General features: G+C 67.2%; 1 protein-coding gene across 1 annotated transcript in view; it reads left to right on the forward strand.

Annotated features, from left to right (window-relative positions):
* LOC140408227 (cyclin-dependent kinase-like 2) overlaps positions 1-20,275 on the forward strand; it is a 156,902-nt gene that overhangs the window by 96,237 nt on the left and 40,390 nt on the right. Inside the window, exons 3-4 of the mRNA XM_072495160.1 lie at positions 18,884-19,078; positions 19,775-19,953. Coding sequence (XP_072351261.1) covers positions 18,884-19,078; positions 19,775-19,953 — 374 coding nt within the window. The remainder of the gene's footprint in view (positions 1-18,883; positions 19,079-19,774; positions 19,954-20,275) is intronic.

Genomic DNA, 20,275 nt, shown 5'->3' on the forward strand with positions numbered 1-20,275 from the left:
GCGAGTCCTATCATGCGTGCCACGGCTGGCGCGAGTCCGATCATGCGCGCCACGGCTGCTGCGAGTCCGATCATGCGCCCCACGGCTGGCGTGAGCCGATCATGCGCCCCACGGCTGTTGCGAGTCCGATCATGCGTGCCACGGCTGGCGCGAGTCCGATCATGCGCGCCACGGCTGGCGTGAGCCGATCATGCGTGCCACGGCTGGCGCGAGTCCGATCATGCGTGCCACGGCTGGCGCGAGTCCGATCATGCGCGCCACCGCTGCTGTGAGTCCGATCATGTGCCCCACGTCTGGCGTGAGCCGATCATGCGTGCCACGGCTGGCGCGAGTCCGATCATGCGTGCCACGGCTGGCGCGAGTCCGATCATGCGCGCCACAGCTGACGCGAGCTGATCATGCGTTCCACGGCTGCTGCGAGTCCGATCATGCGCGCCACGGCTGCTGCGAGTCCGATCATGCGCGCCACGGCTGCTGCGAGTCCGATCATGCGCGCCACGGCTGCTGCGAGTCCGATCATGCGCGCCACGGCTGCTGCGAGTCCGATCATGCGCCCCACGGCTGCTGCGAGTCCGATCATGCGCGCCACGGCTGCTGCGAGTCCGATCATGCGCGCCACGGCTGCTGCGAGTCCGATCATGCGCGCCACGGCTGGCGCGAGTCCGATCATGCGCGCCACGGCTGCTGCGAGTCCGATCATGCGCCCCACGGCTTCTGCGAGTCCGATCATTGCGCCCCACGACTGCTGCGAGTCCGATCATGCGCCACACGGCTGCTGCGAGTCTGATCATGCGCCCCACGGCTGCCGCGAGTCCGATCATGCGCGCCACGGCTGGCGCGAGTCCGATCATGCGTGCTACGGCTGCCGCGAGTCCGATCATGCGCCCCACGGCTGGCGCGAGTCCGATCATGTGTGCCACGGCTGCCGCGAGTCCGATCATGCGCGCCACGGCTGGCGTGAGCCGATCATGCGTGCAACGGCTGCCGCGAGTCCGTTCATGCGTGCCACGGCTGGCGCGAGTCCGATCATGCGCCCCACGGCTGGCGTGAGCCGATCATGCGTGCCACGGCTGGCGCGAGTCCGATCATGCGTGCCACGGCTGGTGCGAGTCCGATCATGCGCCACACGGCTGGCGTGAGCCGATCATGCGCGCCACGGCTGCTGCGAGTCCGATCATGCGCCCCACGGCTGGCGTGAGCCGATCATGCGTGCCACGGCTGGCGCGAGTCCTATCATGCGTGCCACGGCTGGCGCGAGTCCGATCATGCGCGCCACGGCTGCTGCGAGTCCGATCATGCGCCCCACGGCTGGCGTGAGCCGATCATGCGTGCCACGGCTGGCGCGAGTCCGATCATGCGCGCCACGGCTGGCGTGAGCCGATCATGCGTGCCACGGCTGGCGCGAGTCCGATCATGCGTGCCACGGCTGGCGCGAGTCTGATCATGCGCGCCACCGCTGCTGCGAGTCCGATCATGCGCGCCACGGCTGCTGCGAGTCCGATCATGCGCGCCACGGCTGCCGCGAGTCCGATCATGCGCCCCACGGCTGCTGCGAGTCCGATCATGCGCCCCACGACTGCTGCGAGTCCGATCATGCGCGCCACGGCTGCCGCGAGTCCGATCATGCGCGCCACGGCTGCTGCGAGTCCGATAATGCTTGCCACGTCTGCTGCGAGTCCGATCATGCGTGCCACGGCTGCCGCGAGTCCGATCATGCGTGCCACGGCTAGCGCGAGTCCGATCATGCGCGCCACGGCTGCCGCGAGTCCGATCATGCGCGCCACGGCAGCTGCGAGTCCGATCATGCGCGCCACGGCTGGCGCGAGTCCGATCATGCGCCCCACGGCTGGCGCGAGTCCGATCATGCGTGCCACGGCTGCCGCGAGTCCGATCATGCGCGCCACGGCTGGCGTGAGTCCGATCATGCGCCCCACGGCTGCTGCGAGTCCGATCATTCGCGCCGCGGCTGCTGCGAGTCCGATCATTCGCGCCGCGGCTGCTGCGAGTCCGACCATGCGTGCCACGGCTGCTGCGAGTCCGATCATGCGCGCCGCGGCTGCTGCGAGTCCGATCATGCGCCCCACGACTGCTGCGATTCCGATCATGCGCCCCACGGCTGCCGCGAGTCCGATCATGCGCCCCACGACTGCTGCGAGTCCGATCATGCGCCCCACGGCTGCCGCGAGTCCGATCATGCACCCCACTGCTGCCGCGAGTCCGATCATGCGCCCCACGGCTGCTGCGAGTCCGATCATGCGCCCCACGGCTGCCGCGAGTCCGATCATGCGTGCCATGGCTGCTGCGAGTCCGATCATGCGCGCCACGGCTACCGTGAGTCCGATCATGCGCCCCACGGCTGCTGCGCGTCCGATCATGCGCCCCACGACTGCTGCGAGTCCGATCATGCGCGCCACGGCTGCCGCGAGTCCGATCATGCGCGCCACGGCTGCTGCGAGTCCGATAATGCTTGCCACGTCTGCTGCGAGTCCGATCATGCGTGCCACGGCTGCCGCGAGTCCGATCATGCGTGCCACGGCTAGCGCGAGTCCGATCATGCGCGCCACGGCTGCCGCGAGTCCGATCATGCGCGCCACGGCAGCTGCGAGTCCGATCATGCGCGCCACGGCTGGCGCGAGTCCGATCATGCGCCCCACGGCTGGCGCGAGTCCGATCATGCGTGCCACGGCTGCCGCGAGTCCGATCATGCGCGCCACGGCTGGCGTGAGTCCGATCATGCGCGCCACGGCTGCTGTGAGTCCGATCATGCGCGCCACGGCTGCCGTGAGTCCGATCATGCGCGCCACGGATGCTGTGAGTCCGATCATGTGTGCCACGGCTGCCGTGAGTCCGATCATGCGCGCCACGGCTGCTGCGAGTCCGATCATGCGTGCCACGGCTGCCGCGAGTCCGATCATGCGCGCCACGGCTGCTGCGAGTCCGATCATGCGCGCCACGGCTGGCGTGAGCCGATCATGCGCGCCACGGCTGGCGTGAGCTGATCATGCGTGCCACGGCTGCCGCGAGTCCGTTCATGTGTGCCATGGCTGGCGCGAGTCCGATCATGCGCCCCACGGCTGGCGTGAGCCGATCATGCGTGCCACGGCTGGCGTGAGCCGATCATGCGCGCCACGGCTGCTGCGAGTCCGATCATGCGCCACACGGCTGGCGTGAGCCGATCATGCGCGCCACGGCTGCTGCGAGTCCGATCATGCGCCCCACGGCTGGCGCGAGTCCTATCATGCGTGCCACGGCTGGCGCGAGTCCTATCATGCGTGCCACGGCTGGCGCGAGTCCGATCATGCGCGCCACGGCTGCTGCGAGTCCGATCATGCGCCCCACGGCTGGCGTGAGCCGATCATGCGCCCCACGGCTGCTGCGAGTCCGATCATGCGTGCCACGGCTGGCGCGAGTCCGATCATGCGCGCCACGGCTGGCGTGAGCCGATCATGCGTGCCACGGCTGGCGCGAGTCCGATCATGCGTGCCACGGCTGGCGCGAGTCCGATCATGCGCGCCACCGCTGCTGTGAGTCCGATCATGTGCCCCACGTCTGGCGTGACCCGATCATGCGTGCCACGGCTGGCGCGAGTCCGATCATGCGTGCCACGGCTGGCGCGAGTCCGATCATGCGCGCCACAGCTGACGCGAGCTGATCATGCGTTCCACGGCTGCTGCGAGTCCGATCATGCGCGCCACGGCTGCTGCGAGTCCGATCATGCGCGCCACGGCTGCTGCGAGTCCGATCATGCGCGCCACGGCTGCTGCGAGTCCGATCATGCGCGCCACGGCTGCTGCGAGTCCGATCATGCGCCCCACGGCTGCTGCGAGTCCGATCATGCGCGCCACGGCTGCTGCGAGTCCGATCATGCGCGCCACGGCTGCTGCGAGTCCGATCATGCGCGCCACGGCTGGCGCGAGTCCGATCATGCGCGCCACTGCTGCTGCGAGTCCGATCATGCGCCCCACGGCTTCTGCGAGTCCGATCATTGCGCCCCACGACTGCTGCGAGTCCGATCATGCGCCACACGGCTGCTGCGAGTCTGATCATGCGCCCCACGGCTGCCGCGAGTCCGATCATGCGCGCCACGGCTGGCGCGAGTCCGATCATGCGTGCTACGGCTGCCGCGAGTCCGATCATGCGCCCCACGGCTGGCGCGAGTCCGATCATGTGTGCCACGGCTGCCGCGAGTCCGATCATGCGCGCCACGGCTGGCGTGAGCCGATCATGCGTGCCACGGCTGCCGCGAGTCCGTTCATGCGTGCCACGGCTGGCGCGAGTCCGATCATGCGCCCCACGGCTGGCGTGAGCCGATCATGCGTGCCACGGCTGGCGCGAGTCCGATCATGCGTGCCACGGCTGGTGCGAGTCCGATCATGCGCCACACGGCTGGCGTGAGCCGATCATGCGCGCCACGGCTGCTGCGAGTCCGATCATGCGCCCCACGGCTGGCGTGAGCCGATCATGCGTGCCACGGCTGGCGCGAGTCCTATCATGCGTGCCACGGCTGGCGCGAGTCCGATCATGCGCGCCACGGCTGCTGCGAGTCCGATCATGCGCCCCACGGCTGGCGTGAGCCGATCATGCATGCCACGGCTGGCGCGAGTCCGATCATGCGCGCCACGGCTGGCGTGAGCCGATCATGCGTCCCACGGCTGGCGCGAGTCCGATCATGCGTGCCACGGCTGCTGCGAGTCCGATCATGCGCCCCACGGCTGGCGTGAGCCGATCATACGTGCCACGGCTGCCGCGAGTCCGATCATGCGTGCCACGGCTGGTGCGAGTCCGATCATGCGCCACACGGCTGGCGTGAGCCGATCATGCGCGCCACGGCTGCTGCGAGTCCGATCATGCGCCCCACGGCTGGCGTGAGCCGATCATGCGTGCCACGGCTGGCGCGAGTCCTATCATGCGTGCCACGGCTGGCGCGAGTCCGATCATGCGCGCCACGGCTGCTGCGAGTCCGATCATGCGCCCCACGGCTGGCGTGAGCCGATCATGCGTGCCACAGCTGGCGCGAGTCCGATCATGCGCCCCACGGCTGCCGCGAGTCCGATCATGCACCCCACTGCTGCCGCGAGTCCGATCATGCGCCCCACGGCTGCTGCGAGTCCGATCATGCGCCCCACGGCTGCCGCGAGTCCGATCATGCGTGCCACGGCTGCTGCGAGTCCGATCATGCGCGCCACGGCTACCGTGAGTCCGATCATGCGCCCCACGGCTGCTGCGCGTCCGATCATGCGCCCCACGACTGCTGCGAGTCCGATCATGCGCGCCACGGCTGCCGCGAGTCCGATCATGCGCGCCACGGCTGCTGCGAGTCCGATAATGCTTGCCACGTCTGCTGCGAGTCCGATCATGCGTGCCACGGCTGCCGCGAGTCCGATCATGCGTGCCACGGCTAGCGCGAGTCCGATCATGCGCGCCACGGCTGCCGCGAGTCCGATCATGCGCGCCACGGCAGCTGCGAGTCCGATCATGCGCGCCACGGCTGGCGCGAGTCCGATCATGCGCCCCACGGCTGGCGCGAGTCCGATCATGCGTGCCACGGCTGCCGCGAGTCCGATCATGCGCGCCACGGCTGGCGTGAGTCCGATCATGCGCGCCACGGCTGCTGTGAGTCCGATCATGCGCGCCACGGCTGCCGTGAGTCCGATCATGCGCGCCACGGATGCTGTGAGTCCGATCATGTGTGCCACGGCTGCCGTGAGTCCGATCATGCGCGCCACGGCTGCTGCGAGTCCGATCATGCGTGCCACGGCTGCCGCGAGTCCGATCATGCGCGCCACGGCTGCTGCGAGTCCGATCATGCGCGCCACGGCTGGCGTGAGCCGATCATGCGCGCCACGGCTGGCGTGAGCTGATCATGCGTGCCACGGCTGCCGCGAGTCCGTTCATGTGTGCCATGGCTGGCGCGAGTCCGATCATGCGCCCCACGGCTGGCGTGAGCCGATCATGCGTGCCACGGCTGGCGTGAGCCGATCATGCGCGCCACGGCTGCTGCGAGTCCGATCATGCGCCACACGGCTGGCGTGAGCCGATCATGCGCGCCACGGCTGCTGCGAGTCCGATCATGCGCCCCACGGCTGGCGCGAGTCCTATCATGCGTGCCACGGCTGGCGCGAGTCCTATCATGCGTGCCACGGCTGGCGCGAGTCCGATCATGCGCGCCACGGCTGCTGCGAGTCCGATCATGCGCCCCACGGCTGGCGTGAGCCGATCATGCGCCCCACGGCTGCTGCGAGTCCGATCATGCGTGCCACGGCTGGCGCGAGTCCGATCATGCGCGCCACGGCTGGCGTGAGCCGATCATGCGTGCCACGGCTGGCGCGAGTCCGATCATGCGTGCCACGGCTGGCGCGAGTCCGATCATGCGCGCCACCGCTGCTGTGAGTCCGATCATGTGCCCCACGTCTGGCGTGACCCGATCATGCGTGCCACGGCTGGCGCGAGTCCGATCATGCGTGCCACGGCTGGCGCGAGTCCGATCATGCGCGCCACAGCTGACGCGAGCTGATCATGCGTTCCACGGCTGCTGCGAGTCCGATCATGCGCGCCACGGCTGCTGCGAGTCCGATCATGCGCGCCACGGCTGCTGCGAGTCCGATCATGCGCGCCACGGCTGCTGCGAGTCCGATCATGCGCGCCACGGCTGCTGCGAGTCCGATCATGCGCCCCACGGCTGCTGCGAGTCCGATCATGCGCGCCACGGCTGCTGCGAGTCCGATCATGCGCGCCACGGCTGCTGCGAGTCCGATCATGCGCGCCACGGCTGGCGCGAGTCCGATCATGCGCGCCACTGCTGCTGCGAGTCCGATCATGCGCCCCACGGCTTCTGCGAGTCCGATCATTGCGCCCCACGACTGCTGCGAGTCCGATCATGCGCCACACGGCTGCTGCGAGTCTGATCATGCGCCCCACGGCTGCCGCGAGTCCGATCATGCGCGCCACGGCTGGCGCGAGTCCGATCATGCGTGCTACGGCTGCCGCGAGTCCGATCATGCGCCCCACGGCTGGCGCGAGTCCGATCATGTGTGCCACGGCTGCCGCGAGTCCGATCATGCGCGCCACGGCTGGCGTGAGCCGATCATGCGTGCCACGGCTGCCGCGAGTCCGTTCATGCGTGCCACGGCTGGCGCGAGTCCGATCATGCGCCCCACGGCTGGCGTGAGCCGATCATGCGTGCCACGGCTGGCGCGAGTCCGATCATGCGTGCCACGGCTGGTGCGAGTCCGATCATGCGCCACACGGCTGGCGTGAGCCGATCATGCGCGCCACGGCTGCTACGAGTCCGATCATGCGCCCCACGGCTGGCGTGAGCCGATCATGCGTGCCACGGCTGGCGCGAGTCCTATCATGCGTGCCACGGCTGGCGCGAGTCCGATCATGCGCGCCACGGCTGCTGCGAGTCCGATCATGCGCCCCACGGCTGGCGTGAGCCGATCATGCATGCCACGGCTGGCGCGAGTCCGATCATGCGCGCCACGGCTGGCGTGAGCCGATCATGCGTCCCACGGCTGGCGCGAGTCCGATCATGCGTGCCACGGCTGCTGCGAGTCCGATCATGCGCCCCACGGCTGGCGTGAGCCGATCATACGTGCCACGGCTGCCGCGAGTCCGATCATGCGTGCCACGGCTGGTGCGAGTCCGATCATGCGCCACACGGCTGGCGTGAGCCGATCATGCGCGCCACGGCTGCTGCGAGTCCGATCATGCGCCCCACGGCTGGCGTGAGCCGATCATGCGTGCCACGGCTGGCGCGAGTCCTATCATGCGTGCCACGGCTGGCGCGAGTCCGATCCTGCGCGCCACGGCTGCTGCGAGTCCGATCATGCGCCCCACGGCTGGCGTGAGCCGATCATGCGTGCCACGGCTGGCGCGAGTCCGATCATGCGCCCCACGGCTGGCGCGAGTCCGATCATGCGTGCCACGGCTGCTGCGAGTCCGATCATGCGCCCCACGGCTGGCACGAGTCCGATCATGCGCGCCACGGCTGCTGCGAGTCCGATCATGCGTGCCACGGCTGCTGCGAGTCCGATCATGCGCCCCACGGCTGGCACGAGTCCGATCATGCGCGCCACGGCTGCTGCGAGTCCGATCATGCGCCCCACGGCTGGCACGAGTCCGATCATGCGCCCCACGGCTGCTGCGAGTCCGATCATGCGCCCCACGGCTGGCACGAGTCCGATCATGCGCCCCACGGCTGCTGCGAGTCCGATCATGCGCGCCACGGCTGCTGCGAGTCCGATCATGCGCGCTACTGCTGCCGCGAGTCCGATCATGCGCGCCACGGCTGCTGCGAGTCCGATCATGCGCCCCACGGCTGCTGCGAGTCCGATCATGCGCGCCACGGCTGCTGCGAGTCCGATCATGCGCCCCACGGCTGCTGCGAGTCCGATCATGCGTGCCACGGCTGCTGCGAGACCGATCATGCGTGCCACGGCTGCTGCGAGTCCGATCATGCACGCCACGGCTGCTGCGAGTCCGATCATGCGCCCCACGGCTGCTGCGAGTCCGATCATGCGCGCCACAGCTGCCGCGAGTCCGATCATGCGCGCCACGGCTGCTGCGAGTCCGATCATGCGTGCCACAGCTGCCGCGAGTCCGATCATGCGCGCCACAGCTGCCGCGAGTCCGATCATGCGCGCCACGGCTGCTGCGAGTCCGATCATGCGCCCCACGGCTGCTGCGAGTCTGATCATGCGTGCCACGGCTGCCGCGAGTCCGATCATGCGCCCCACGGCTGCTGCGAGTCCGATCATGCGTGCCACGGCTGCTGCGAGTCCGATCATGCGTGCCACGGCTGCTGCTAGTCCGATCATGCGTGCCACGGCTGCTGCGAGTCCGATCATGCGTGCCACGGCTGCTGCGAGTCCGATCATGCGCGCCACGGCTGCTGCGAGTCCGATCATGCGTGCCACGGCTGGCGTGAGCCGATCATGCGCGCCACGGCTGGCGCGAGCCGATCATGCGCCCGACGGCTGCTGCGAGTCCGATCATGCGCGCCACGGCTGCTGCGAGTCGATCATGCGCCCCATGGCTGCTGCGAGTCGATCATGCGCCCCACGGCTGCTGCGAGTCGATCATGTGCCCCACGGCTGCTGCGAGTCCGATCATGCGCGCCGCGGCTGCTGCGAGTCCGATCATGCGCGCCACGGCTGCTGCGAGTCGATCATGCGCCCCATGGCTGCTGCGAGTCGATCATGCGCCCCACGGCTGCTGCGAGTCGATCATGCGCCCCACGGCTGCTGCGAGTCGATCATGCGCCCCACGGCTGCTGCGAGTCGATCATGCGCCCCATGGCTGCTGCGAGTCGATCATGCGCCCCACGGCTGCTGCGAGTCCGATCATGCGCGCCACGGCTGCTGCGAGTCCGATCATGAGTGCCAAGGCTGCTGCGAGTCCGATCATGCGCGCCACGGCTGCTGCGAGTCCGATCATGCGTGCCACGGCTGGCGTGAGCCGATCATGCGCGCCACGGCTGGCGCGAGCCGATCATGCGCGCCACGGCTGCCGCGAGTCCGATCATGCGCGCCACGGCTGCTGCGAGTCCGATCATGCGCGCCACGGCTGCCGCGAGTCCGATCATGCGCACCACGGCTGCTGCGAGTCCGATCATGCGCGCCACGGCTGCTGCGAGTCCGATCATGCGTGCCACGGCTGGCGCGAGTCCGATCATGCGCCCCACGGCTGCCGCGAGTCCGATCATGCGTGCCACGGCTCCCGCGAGTCCGATCATGCGTGCCACGGCTCCCGCGATTCCGATCATGCGCGCCACGGCTGCCGCGAGTCCGATCATGCGCGCCACGACTGCCGCGGGTCCGATCATGCGCCCCACGGCTGCCGCGAGTCCGATCATGCGCGCCACGGCTGCTGCGAGTCCGATCATGCGCCACACGGCTGCTGCGAGTCTGATCATGCGCGCCACGGCTGCCGCGAGTCCGATCATGCGCGCCACGGCTGCCGCGAGTCCGATCATGCGCCCCACGGCTGCTGCGAGTCCGATCATGCGTGCCACGGCTGCTGCGAGTCCGATCATGCGCCCCACGGCTGCTGCGAGTCCGATCATGCGTGCCACGGCTGCTGCGAGTCCGATCATGCGTGCCACAGCTGCCGCGAGTCCGATCATGCGTGCCACAGCTGCCGCGAGTCCGATCATGCGTGCCACGGCTGCTGCGAGTCCGATCATGCGTGCCACAGCTGACGCGAGTCCGATCATGCGCCCCACGGCTGCTGCGAGTCCGATCATGCGCGCCACGGCTGCTGCGAGTCCGATCATGCGTGCCACGGCTGCTGCGAGTCCGATCATGCGCGCCACGGCTGCTGCGAGTCCGATCATGCGTGCCACGGCTGGCGTGAGCCGATCATGCGCGCCACGGCTGCCGCGAGTCCGATCATGCGCGCCACGGCTGCTGCGAGTCCGATCATGCGCGCCACGGCTGCTGCGAGTCCGATCATGCGTGCCACGGCTGCTGCGAGTCCGATCATGCGCGCCACGGCTGCTGCGAGTCCGATCATGCGTGCCACGGCTGGCGTGAGCCGATCATGCGTGCCACGGCTGCTGCGAGTCCGATCATGCGTGCCACGGCTGGCGTGAGCCGATCATGTGTGCCACGGCTGCTGCGAGTCCGATCATGCGCCCCACGGCTGCTGCGAGTCGATCATGCGTGCCACGGCTGCTGCGAGTCCGATCATGCGCGCCACGGCTGCTGCGAGTCCGATCATGCGCCCCACGGCTGGCGCGAGCCGATCATGCGTGCCACGGCTGGCGCGAGTCTGATCATGCGCCCCACGGCTGGCGCGAGTCCGATCATGCGCGCCACGGCTGCTGCGAGTCCGATCATGCATGCCACGGCTGCTGCGAGTCCGATCATGCGTGCCACGGCTGCTGCGAGTCCGATCATGCGCGCCACGGCTGCTGCGAGTCCGATCATGCGTGCCACGGCTGGCGTGAGCCGATCATGCGTGCCACGGCTGCTGCGAGTCCGATCATGCGTGCCACGGCTGGCGTGAGCCGATCATGCGTGCCACGGCTGCTGCGAGTCCGATCATGCGCCCCACGGCTGCCGCGAGTCCGATCATGCGCCCCACGGCTGACGCGAGCCGATCATGCGCCCCACGGCTGCTGCAAGTACGATCATGCGTGCCACGGCTGCTGCGAGTCCGATCATGCGCCCCACGGCTGCTGCGAGTCTGATCATGCGTGCCACGGCTCCCGCGATTCCGATCATGCGTGCCACGGCTTCTGCGAGTCCGATCATGCGTGCCACGGCTCCCGCGATTCCGATCATGCGTGCCACGGCTGCTGCGATTCCGATCATGCGCCCCACGGCTGGCGCGAGTCCGATCATGCGCCCCACGGCTGCTGCGAGTCCGATCATGCGCCCCACGGCTGCTGCGAGTCCGATCATGCGTGCCACGGCTCCCGCGATTCCGATCATGCGTGCCACGGCTGCCGCGAGTCCGATCATGCGCACCACGGCTGCTGCGAGTCCGATCATGCGCCCCACGGCTGCCGCGAGTCCGATCATGCGCGCCACGGCTCCCGCGATTCCGATCATGCGTGCCACGGCTGCCGCGAGTCCGATCATGCGCACCACGGCTGCCGCGAGTCCGATCATGCGCCCCACGGCTGCTGCGAGTCCGATCATGCGTGCCACGGCTCCCGCGATTCCGATCATGCGTGCCACGGCTGCCGCGAGTCCGATCATGCGTGCCACGGCTCCCGCGATTCCGATCATGCGCGCCACGGCTGCCGCGGGTCCGATCATGCGCCCCACGGCTGCCGCGATTCCGATCATGCGCGCCACGGCTGCCGCGAGTCCGATCATGCGTGCCACGGCTGCCGCGAGTCCGATCATGCGCGCCACGACTGCCGCGGGTCCGATCATGCGCCCCACGGCTGCCGCGAGTCCGATCATGCGCGCCACGGCTGCTGCGAGTCCGATCATGCGCGCCACGGCTGCTGCGAGTCCGATCATGCGCCCCACGGCTGCCGCGAGTCCGATCATGCGCGCCACGGCTCCCGCGAGTCCGATCATGCGCGCCACGGCTCCCGCGAGTCCGATCATGCGTGCCACGGCTGCTGCGAGTCCGATCATGCGCGCCACGGCTCCCGCGAGTCCGATCATGCGCCCCACGGCTGCTGCGAGTCCGATCATGCGTGCCACGGCTACCGTGAGTCCGATCATGCGCCCCACAGCTGCTGCGAGTCCGATCATGCGCGCCACGGCTCCCGTGAGTCCGATCATGCGCCCCACGGCTGCTGCGAGTCCGATCATGCGCGCCACGGCTGCTGCGAGTCCGATCATGCGCGCCACGGCTGCTGTGAGTCCGATCATGTGTGCCACGGCTGCCGTGAGTCCGATCATGCGTGCCACGGCTGCTGCGAGTCCGATCATGCGCGCCACGGCTGCTGCGAGTCCGATCATGTGTGCCACGGCTGCCGTGAGTCCGATCATGCGTGCCACGGCTGCTGTGAGTCCGATCATGCGTGCCACGGCTGCCGTGAGTCCGATCATGCGTGCCACGGCTGCTGTGAGTCCGATCATGCGCGCCACGGCTGCTGCGAGTCCGATCATGTGTGCCACGGCTGCCGTGAGTCCGATCATGCGTGCCACGGCTGCTGTGAGTCCGATCATGCGCGCCACGGCTCCCGTGAGTCCGATCATGCGCCCCACGGCTCCCGTGAGTCCGATCATGCGCCCCACGGCTGCTGCGAGTCCGATCATGCGTGCCACGGCTGCTGCGAGTCCGATCATGCGCGCCACGGCTGCTGCGAGTCCGATCATGCGCCACACGGCTGCTGCGAGTCTGATCATGCGCGCCACGGCTGCCGCGAGTCCGATCATACGCGCCACGGCTGCCGCGAGTCCGATCATGCGCCCCACGGCTGCTGCGAGTCCGATCATGCGTGCCACGGCTGCTGCGAGTCCGATCATGCGTGCCACAGCTGCCGCGAGTCCGATCATGCGCGCCACGGCTGCCGCGAGTCCGATCATGCGCGCCACGGCTGCTGCGAGTCCGATCATGCGTGCCACAGCTGCCGCGAGTCCGATCATGCGTGCCACAGCTGCCGCGAGTCCGATCATGCGTGCCACGGCTGCTGCGAGTCCGATCATGCGTGCCACAGCTGCCGCGAGTCCGATCATGCGCCCCACGGCTGCTGCGAGTCCGATCATGCGCGCCACGGCTGCTGCGAGTCCGATCATGCGTGCCACGGCTGCTGCGAGTCCGATCATGCGCGCCACGGCTGCTGCGAGTCCGATCATGCGTGCCACGGCTGGCGTGAGCCGATCATGCGCGCCACGGCTGCCGCGAGTCCGATCATGCGCGCCACGGCTGCTGCGAGTCCGATCATGCGCGCCACGGCTGCTGCGAGTCCGATCATGCGTGCCACGGCTGCTGCGAGTCCGATCATGCGCGCCACGGCTGCTGCGAGTCCGATCATGCGTGCCACGGCTGGCGTGAGCCGATCATGCGTGCCACGGCTGCTGCGAGTCCGATCATGCGTGCCACGGCTGGCGTGAGCCGATCATGTGTGCCACGGCTGCTGCGAGTCCGATCATGCGCCCCACGGCTGCTGCGAGTCGATCATGCGTGCCACGGCTGCTGCGAGTCCGATCATGCGCGCCACGGCTGCTGCGAGTCCGATCATGCGCCCCACGGCTGGCGCGAGCCGATCATGCGTGCCACGGCTGGCGCGAGTCTGATCATGCGCCCCACGGCTGCCGCGAGTCCGATCATGCGCGCCACGGCTGCTGCGAGTCCGATCATGCATGCCACGGCTGCTGCGAGTCCGATCATGCGTGCCACGGCTGCTGCGAGTCCGATCATGCGCGCCACGGCTGCTGCGAGTCCGATCATGCGTGCCACGGCTGGCGTGAGCCGATCATGCGTGCCACGGCTGCTGCGAGTCCGATCATGCGTGCCACGGCTGGCGTGAGCCGATCATGCGTGCCACGGCTGCTGCGAGTCCGATCATGCGCCCCACGGCTGCCGCGAGTCCGATCATGCGCCCCACGGCTGACGCGAGCCGATCATGCGCCCCACGGCTGCTGCGAGTCCGATCATGCGTGCCACGGCTGCTGCGAGTCCGATCATGCGCCCCACGGCTGCTGCGAGTCTGATCATGCGTGCCACGACTCCCGCGATTCCGATCATGCGTGCCACGGCTGCTGCGAGTCCGATCATGCGTGCCACGGCTCCCGCGATTCCGATCATGCGTGCCACGGCTGCTGCGATTCCGATCATGCGCCCCACGGCTGGCGCGAGTCCGATCATGCGCCCCACGGCTGCTGCGAGTCCGATCATGCGCCCCACGGCTGCTGCGAGTCCGATCATGCGTGCCACGGCTCCCGCGATTCCGATCATGCGTGCCACGGCTGCCGCGAGTCCGATCATGCGCACCACGGCTGCTGCGAGTCCGATCATGCGCCCCACGGCTGCCGCGAGTCCGATCATGCGCGCCACGGCTCCCGCGATTCCGATCATGTGTGCCACGGCTGCCGCGAGTCCGATCATGCGCACCACGGCTGCTGCGAGTCCGATCATGCGCCCCACGGCTGCTGCGAGTCCGATCATGCGTGCCACGGCTCCCGCGATTCCGATCATGCGTGCCACGGCTGCCGCGAGTCCGATCATGCGTGCCACGGCTCCCGCGATTCCGATCATGCGCGCCACGGCTGCCGCGGGTCCGATCATGCGCCCCACGGCTGCCGCGATTCCGATCATGCGCGCCACGGCTGCCGCGGGTCCGATCACGCGTGCCACGGCTGCCGCGAGTCCGATCATGCGCGCCACGACTGCCGCGGGTCCGATCATGCGCCCCACGGCTGCCGCGAGTCCGATCATGCGCGCCACGGCTGCTGCGAGTCCGATCATGCGCGCCACGGCTGCTGCGAGTCCGATCATGCGCCCCACGGCTGCCGCGAGTCCGATCATGCGCGCCACGGCTCCCGCGAGTCCGATCATGCGCGCCACGGCTCCCGCGAGTCCGATCATGCGTGCCACGGCTGCTGCGAGTCCGATCATGCGCGCCACGGCTCCCGCGAGTCCGATCATGCGCCCCACGGCTGCTGCGAGTCCGATCATGCGTGCCACGGCTACCGTGAGTCCGATCATGCGCCCCACAGCTGCTGCGAGTCCGATCATGCGCGCCACGGCTCCCGTGAGTCCGATCATGCGCCCCACGGCTGCTGCGAGTCCGATCATGCGTGCCACGGCTGCTGCGAGTCCGATCATGCGCGCCACGGCTGCTGTGAGTCCGATCATGTGTGCCACGGCTGCCGTGAGTCCGATCATGCGTGCCACGGCTGCTGCGAGTCCGATCATGCGCGCCACGGCTGCTGCGAGTCCGATCATGTGTGCCACGGCTGCCGTGAGTCCGATCATGCGTGCCACGGCTGCTGTGAGTCCGATCATGCGTGCCACGGCTGCCGTGAGTCCGATCATGCGTGCCACGGCTGCTGTGAGTCCGATCATGCGCGCCACGGCTGCTGCGAGTCCGATCATGTGTGCCACGGCTGCCGTGAGTCCGATCATGCGTGCCACGGCTGCTGTGAGTCCGATCATGCGCGCCACGGCTCCCGTGAGTCCGATCATGCGCCCCACGGCTCCCGTGAGTCCGATCATGCGCCCCACGGCTGCTGCGAGTCCGATCATGCGTGCCACGGCTGCTGCGAGTCCGATCATGCGCGCCACGGCTGCTGTGAGTCCGATCATGTGTGCCACGGCTGCCGTGAGTCCGATCATGCGCGCCACGGCTGCCGTGAGTCCGATCATGCGCGCCACGGCTGCTGTGAGTCCGATCATGCGCCCCACGGCTGCCGTGAGTCCGATCATGCGCCCCACGGCTGCTGCGAGTCCGATCATGCGCCCCACGGCTGCTGCGAGTCCGATCATGCGCCCCACGGCTGCTGCGAGTCCGATCATGCGCGCCACGGCTGCTGTGAGTCCGATCATGCGCCCCACGGCTGCCGTGAGTCCGATCATGCGCCCCACGGCTGCCGTGAGTCCGATCATGCGCGCCACGGCTGCCGTGAGTCCGATCATGCGCCCCACGGCTGCCGTGAGTCCGATCATGCGCGCCACGGATGCTGTGAGTCCGATCATGCGCCCCACGGCTGCCGTGAGTCCGATCATGCGCGCCACGGCTGCTGTGAGTCCGATCATGTGTGCCACGGCTGCCGTGAGTCCGATCATGCGCCCCACGGCTGCCGTGAGTCCGATCATGCGCCCCACGGCTGCCGTGAGTCCGATCATGCGCCCCACGGCTGCCGTGAGTCCGATCATGCGCGCCACGGCTGCCGCGATTCCGATCATGCGCGCCACGGCTGCCGCGGGTCCGATCACGCGTGCCACGGCTGCCGCGAGTCCGATCATGCGCGCCACGACTGCCGCGGGTCCGATCATGCGCCCCACGGCTGCCGCGAGTCCGATCATGCGCGCCACGGCTGCTGCGAGTCCGATCATGCGCGCCACGGCTGCTGCGAGTCCGATCATGCGCCCCACGGCTGCCGCGAGTCCGATCATGCGCGCCACGGCTCCCGCGAGTCCGATCATGCGCGCCACGGCTCCCGCGAGTCCGATCATGCGTGCCACGGCTGCTGCGAGTCCGATCATGCGCGCCACGGCTCCCGCGAGTCCGATCATGCGCCCCACGGCTGCTGCGAGTCCGATCATGCGTGCCACGGCTACCGTGAGTCCGATCATGCGCCCCACAGCTGCTGCGAGTCCGATCATGCGCGCCACGGCTCCCGTGAGTCCGATCATGCGCCCCACGGCTGCTGCGAGTCCGATCATGCGTGCCACGGCTGCTGCGAGTCCGATCATGCGCGCCACGGCTGCTGTGAGTCCGATCATGTGTGCCACGGCTGCCGTGAGTCCGATCATGCGTGCCACGGCTGCTGCGAGTCCGATCATGCGCGCCACGGCTGCTGCGAGTCCGATCATGTGTGCCACGGCTGCCGTGAGTCCGATCATGCGTGCCACGGCTGCTGTGAGTCCGATCATGCGTGCCACGGCTGCCGTGAGTCCGATCATGCGTGCCACGGCTGCTGTGAGTCCGATCATGCGCGCCACGGCTGCTGCGAGTCCGATCATGTGTGCCACGGCTGCCGTGAGTCCGATCATGCGTGCCACGGCTGCTGTGAGTCCGATCATGCGCGCCACGGCTCCCGTGAGTCCGATCATGCGCCCCACGGCTCCCGTGAGTCCGATCATGCGCCCCACGGCTGCTGCGAGTCCGATCATGCGTGCCACGGCTGCTGCGAGTCCGATCATGCGCGCCACGGCTGCTGTGAGTCCGATCATGTGTGCCACGGCTGCCGTGAGTCCGATCATGCGCGCCACGGCTGCCGTGAGTCCGATCATGCGCGCCACGGCTGCTGTGAGTCCGATCATGCGCCCCACGGCTGCCGTGAGTCCGATCATGCGCCCCACGGCTGCTGCGAGTCCGATCATGCGCCCCACGGCTGCTGCGAGTCCGATCATGCGCCCCACGGCTGCTGCGAGTCCGATCATGCGCGCCACGGCTGCTGTGAGTCCGATCATGCGCCCCACGGCTGCCGTGAGTCCGATCATGCGCCCCACGGCTGCCGTGAGTCCGATCATGCGCGCCACGGCTGCCGTGAGTCCGATCATGCGCCCCACGGCTGCCGTGAGTCCGATCATGCGCGCCACGGATGCTGTGAGTCCGATCATGCGCCCCACGGCTGCCGTGAGTCCGATCATGCGCGCCACGGCTGCTGTGAGTCCGATCATGTGTGCCACGGCTGCCGTGAGTCCGATCATGCGCCCCACGGCTGCCGTGAGTCCGATCATGCGCCCCACGGCTGCCGTGAGTCCGATCATGCGCCCCACGGCTGCCGTGAGTCCGATCATGCGCGCCACGGCTGCAGCGAGTCCGATCATGCGCCCCACGGCTGCCGTGAGTCCGATCATGCGCCCCACGGCTGCCGTGAGTCCGATCATGCGCGCCACGGCTGCCGTGAGTCCGATCATGCGTGCCACGGATGCTATGAGTCCGATCATGCGCCCCACGGATGCCGTGAGTCCGATCATGCGCGCCACGGCTGCTGCGAGTCCGATCATGCGCGCCACGGCTGCCGTGAGTCCGATCATGCGCGCCACGGATGCTGTGAGTCCGATCATGCGCGCCACGGATGCTGTGAGTCCGATCATGCGCGCCACGGCTGCTGTGAGTCCGATCATGCGTGCCACGGATGGCGTGAGTCCGCGCAAGCGCATGGGTTCCCGTCTCCCCACCGGCCCCCAGGCAATATGGCAGAGCCCTACAGGGGCCCGGCGCTGAGGAACATTGGCCCCTCATGGAACTAGCCTGCCTGCCGATCGGTAGGCCCCGATCATGGGCCAGGCCACCGTGGGGGCCGGCTTCCCGGAGCCGGATCCCCCCGCTCACCCACTAGGGCGGCCCCCACAGCCAGAACTCTGAGGTCCCGCCGGGTGGGACCATATGTAACCCACGCTGGCAGGATTCGGCGGAAACTCGGCCTGTTGAGGCCCGGAGAATTGGCGGGGGAGGAGCGCTTTCAATGGCCTCCGACCGGTGCAACGGCGATCCCGCGGGCACTCGAGAATCGGCGGACCCGTGTCGGAGAATTGTGGCCCGATTCTTGCCGCCCCCCCCCCCCCCCGCCCCCACCGATTCTCCAACCCGGCGCGGGATCAGAAAATCCCGGCCATTACCTATGTATAGTCACGCTTGAGATATTCTGGTATATTTTTATTTATCTAAAACTGACAAGCTGTCTTCAACACGTTGCTCTCTCCGCTCCTTCTGCATAACGTGCACTGTGAGAAAGTTCCCCGTACACCTGCAAACTCCTCAGGAGGAACTGATCTCTTTTCCCTTCTTGTTTTTCAGCAACTTCGACATGAGAACCTGGTCAATCTGCTGGAAGTGTGCAAGAGGAAGAAACGCTGGTATCTGGTTTTTGAGTTTGTGGACCACACTGTATTGGATGACCTGGAGCAGTTCCCAAATGGGTTAGAGTATGACAAAGTTCGAAAATACCTGATTCAGATCCTGCGAGGGATGGCTTTCTGTCACAGTCACAATGTGAGTGAGGTGGCCTGACAATGTCTCTGTTGCCTCTATCTTCATTAGGCTGGTGGAGGATTTAGTCTGATAAGAGACGAGACTGGTTGAAATCAAGCTTTGCAAATGAACACAAATCATTCAGAATAATCAGTCAACTCCTTTATTGACTGTGAGTTCATTAGAGTAACACATAATCCCTGTTTCAACGTAGAAACTAACTCACCTCCTGACCCCCCCCCCAAAGCCAGTCCACCATCTACAAGGCACAAGTCAGGAGTGGGATGGAATACTCTCCACTTGCCTGGATGAGTGCAGCTCCAACAACACTCAAGAAGCTCGACACCATCCAGGACAAAGCAGCCCCGCTTGATTGCTGCTCCTTCCACAAACATTCACTCCCTCCACCACCGACACACAGTAGCAGCCGTGTGTACCATCGACAAGATGCACTGCAGCAACACACCAAGGCTCCTTAGACAGCACCTTCCAAACCCACCACCTCTTCCTGGCTCTACGTTTATACAGGTTAACACATATTGAGGTTATCACAAGTGACATCGACTCGGTTTAACGTGAGGAATGAGCTATATCTGGAGAAGTATACAGTGTGGAGGAATTGAAGGGAGGGTTGGGCAGATAGTTGAGGGTGTGAGAGTGAAATAATAAGCAATTGGAAAATTCCGCCTGTTTAAACTGCTGTCTGTTTCCTTGCAGATCATTCACCGTGATATTAAACCAGAAAACATATTAGTGTCTCACTCTGGGGCAGTTAAGTTGTGTGATTTTGGTTTTGCACGAACGCTAGCAGCCCCGGGGGAGATTTACACTGACTATGTAGCAACCCGCTGGTACCGGCCTCCTGAACTCTTAGTTGGAGATACCAAGTACGGCAAGTAAGTATTTCAGAAGGCTCACAGTCAGTGAGGAAATCATTCTTAAACAATAACTGTCCCCGGAAACCCCCTCACTAGGTTGGTGACACAGAACATTAGGGGGCTTAATGGTCCGGTTAAAAGGTCCCAGGTGTTTACTCACTTGAGGACTTTGAATGCAGAGGTAGTCTTCTTGCAGGAGACACATTTTTGAATTAGGGATCAATGCGACCAAGGAAAGGGTGGGTGATTCAAGTCAAGAGGAGTTGCGATCTTGATCAATAAGAGTATGGCCTTTACACCGACTAGAATTTTGAAAGACCCGGGGAGGTGTGGGGCGGGC

Source organism: Scyliorhinus torazame, chromosome 3 (assembly GCF_047496885.1).
Source record: "Scyliorhinus torazame isolate Kashiwa2021f chromosome 3, sScyTor2.1, whole genome shotgun sequence".
Lineage (NCBI taxonomy): Eukaryota > Metazoa > Chordata > Chondrichthyes > Carcharhiniformes > Scyliorhinidae > Scyliorhinus > Scyliorhinus torazame.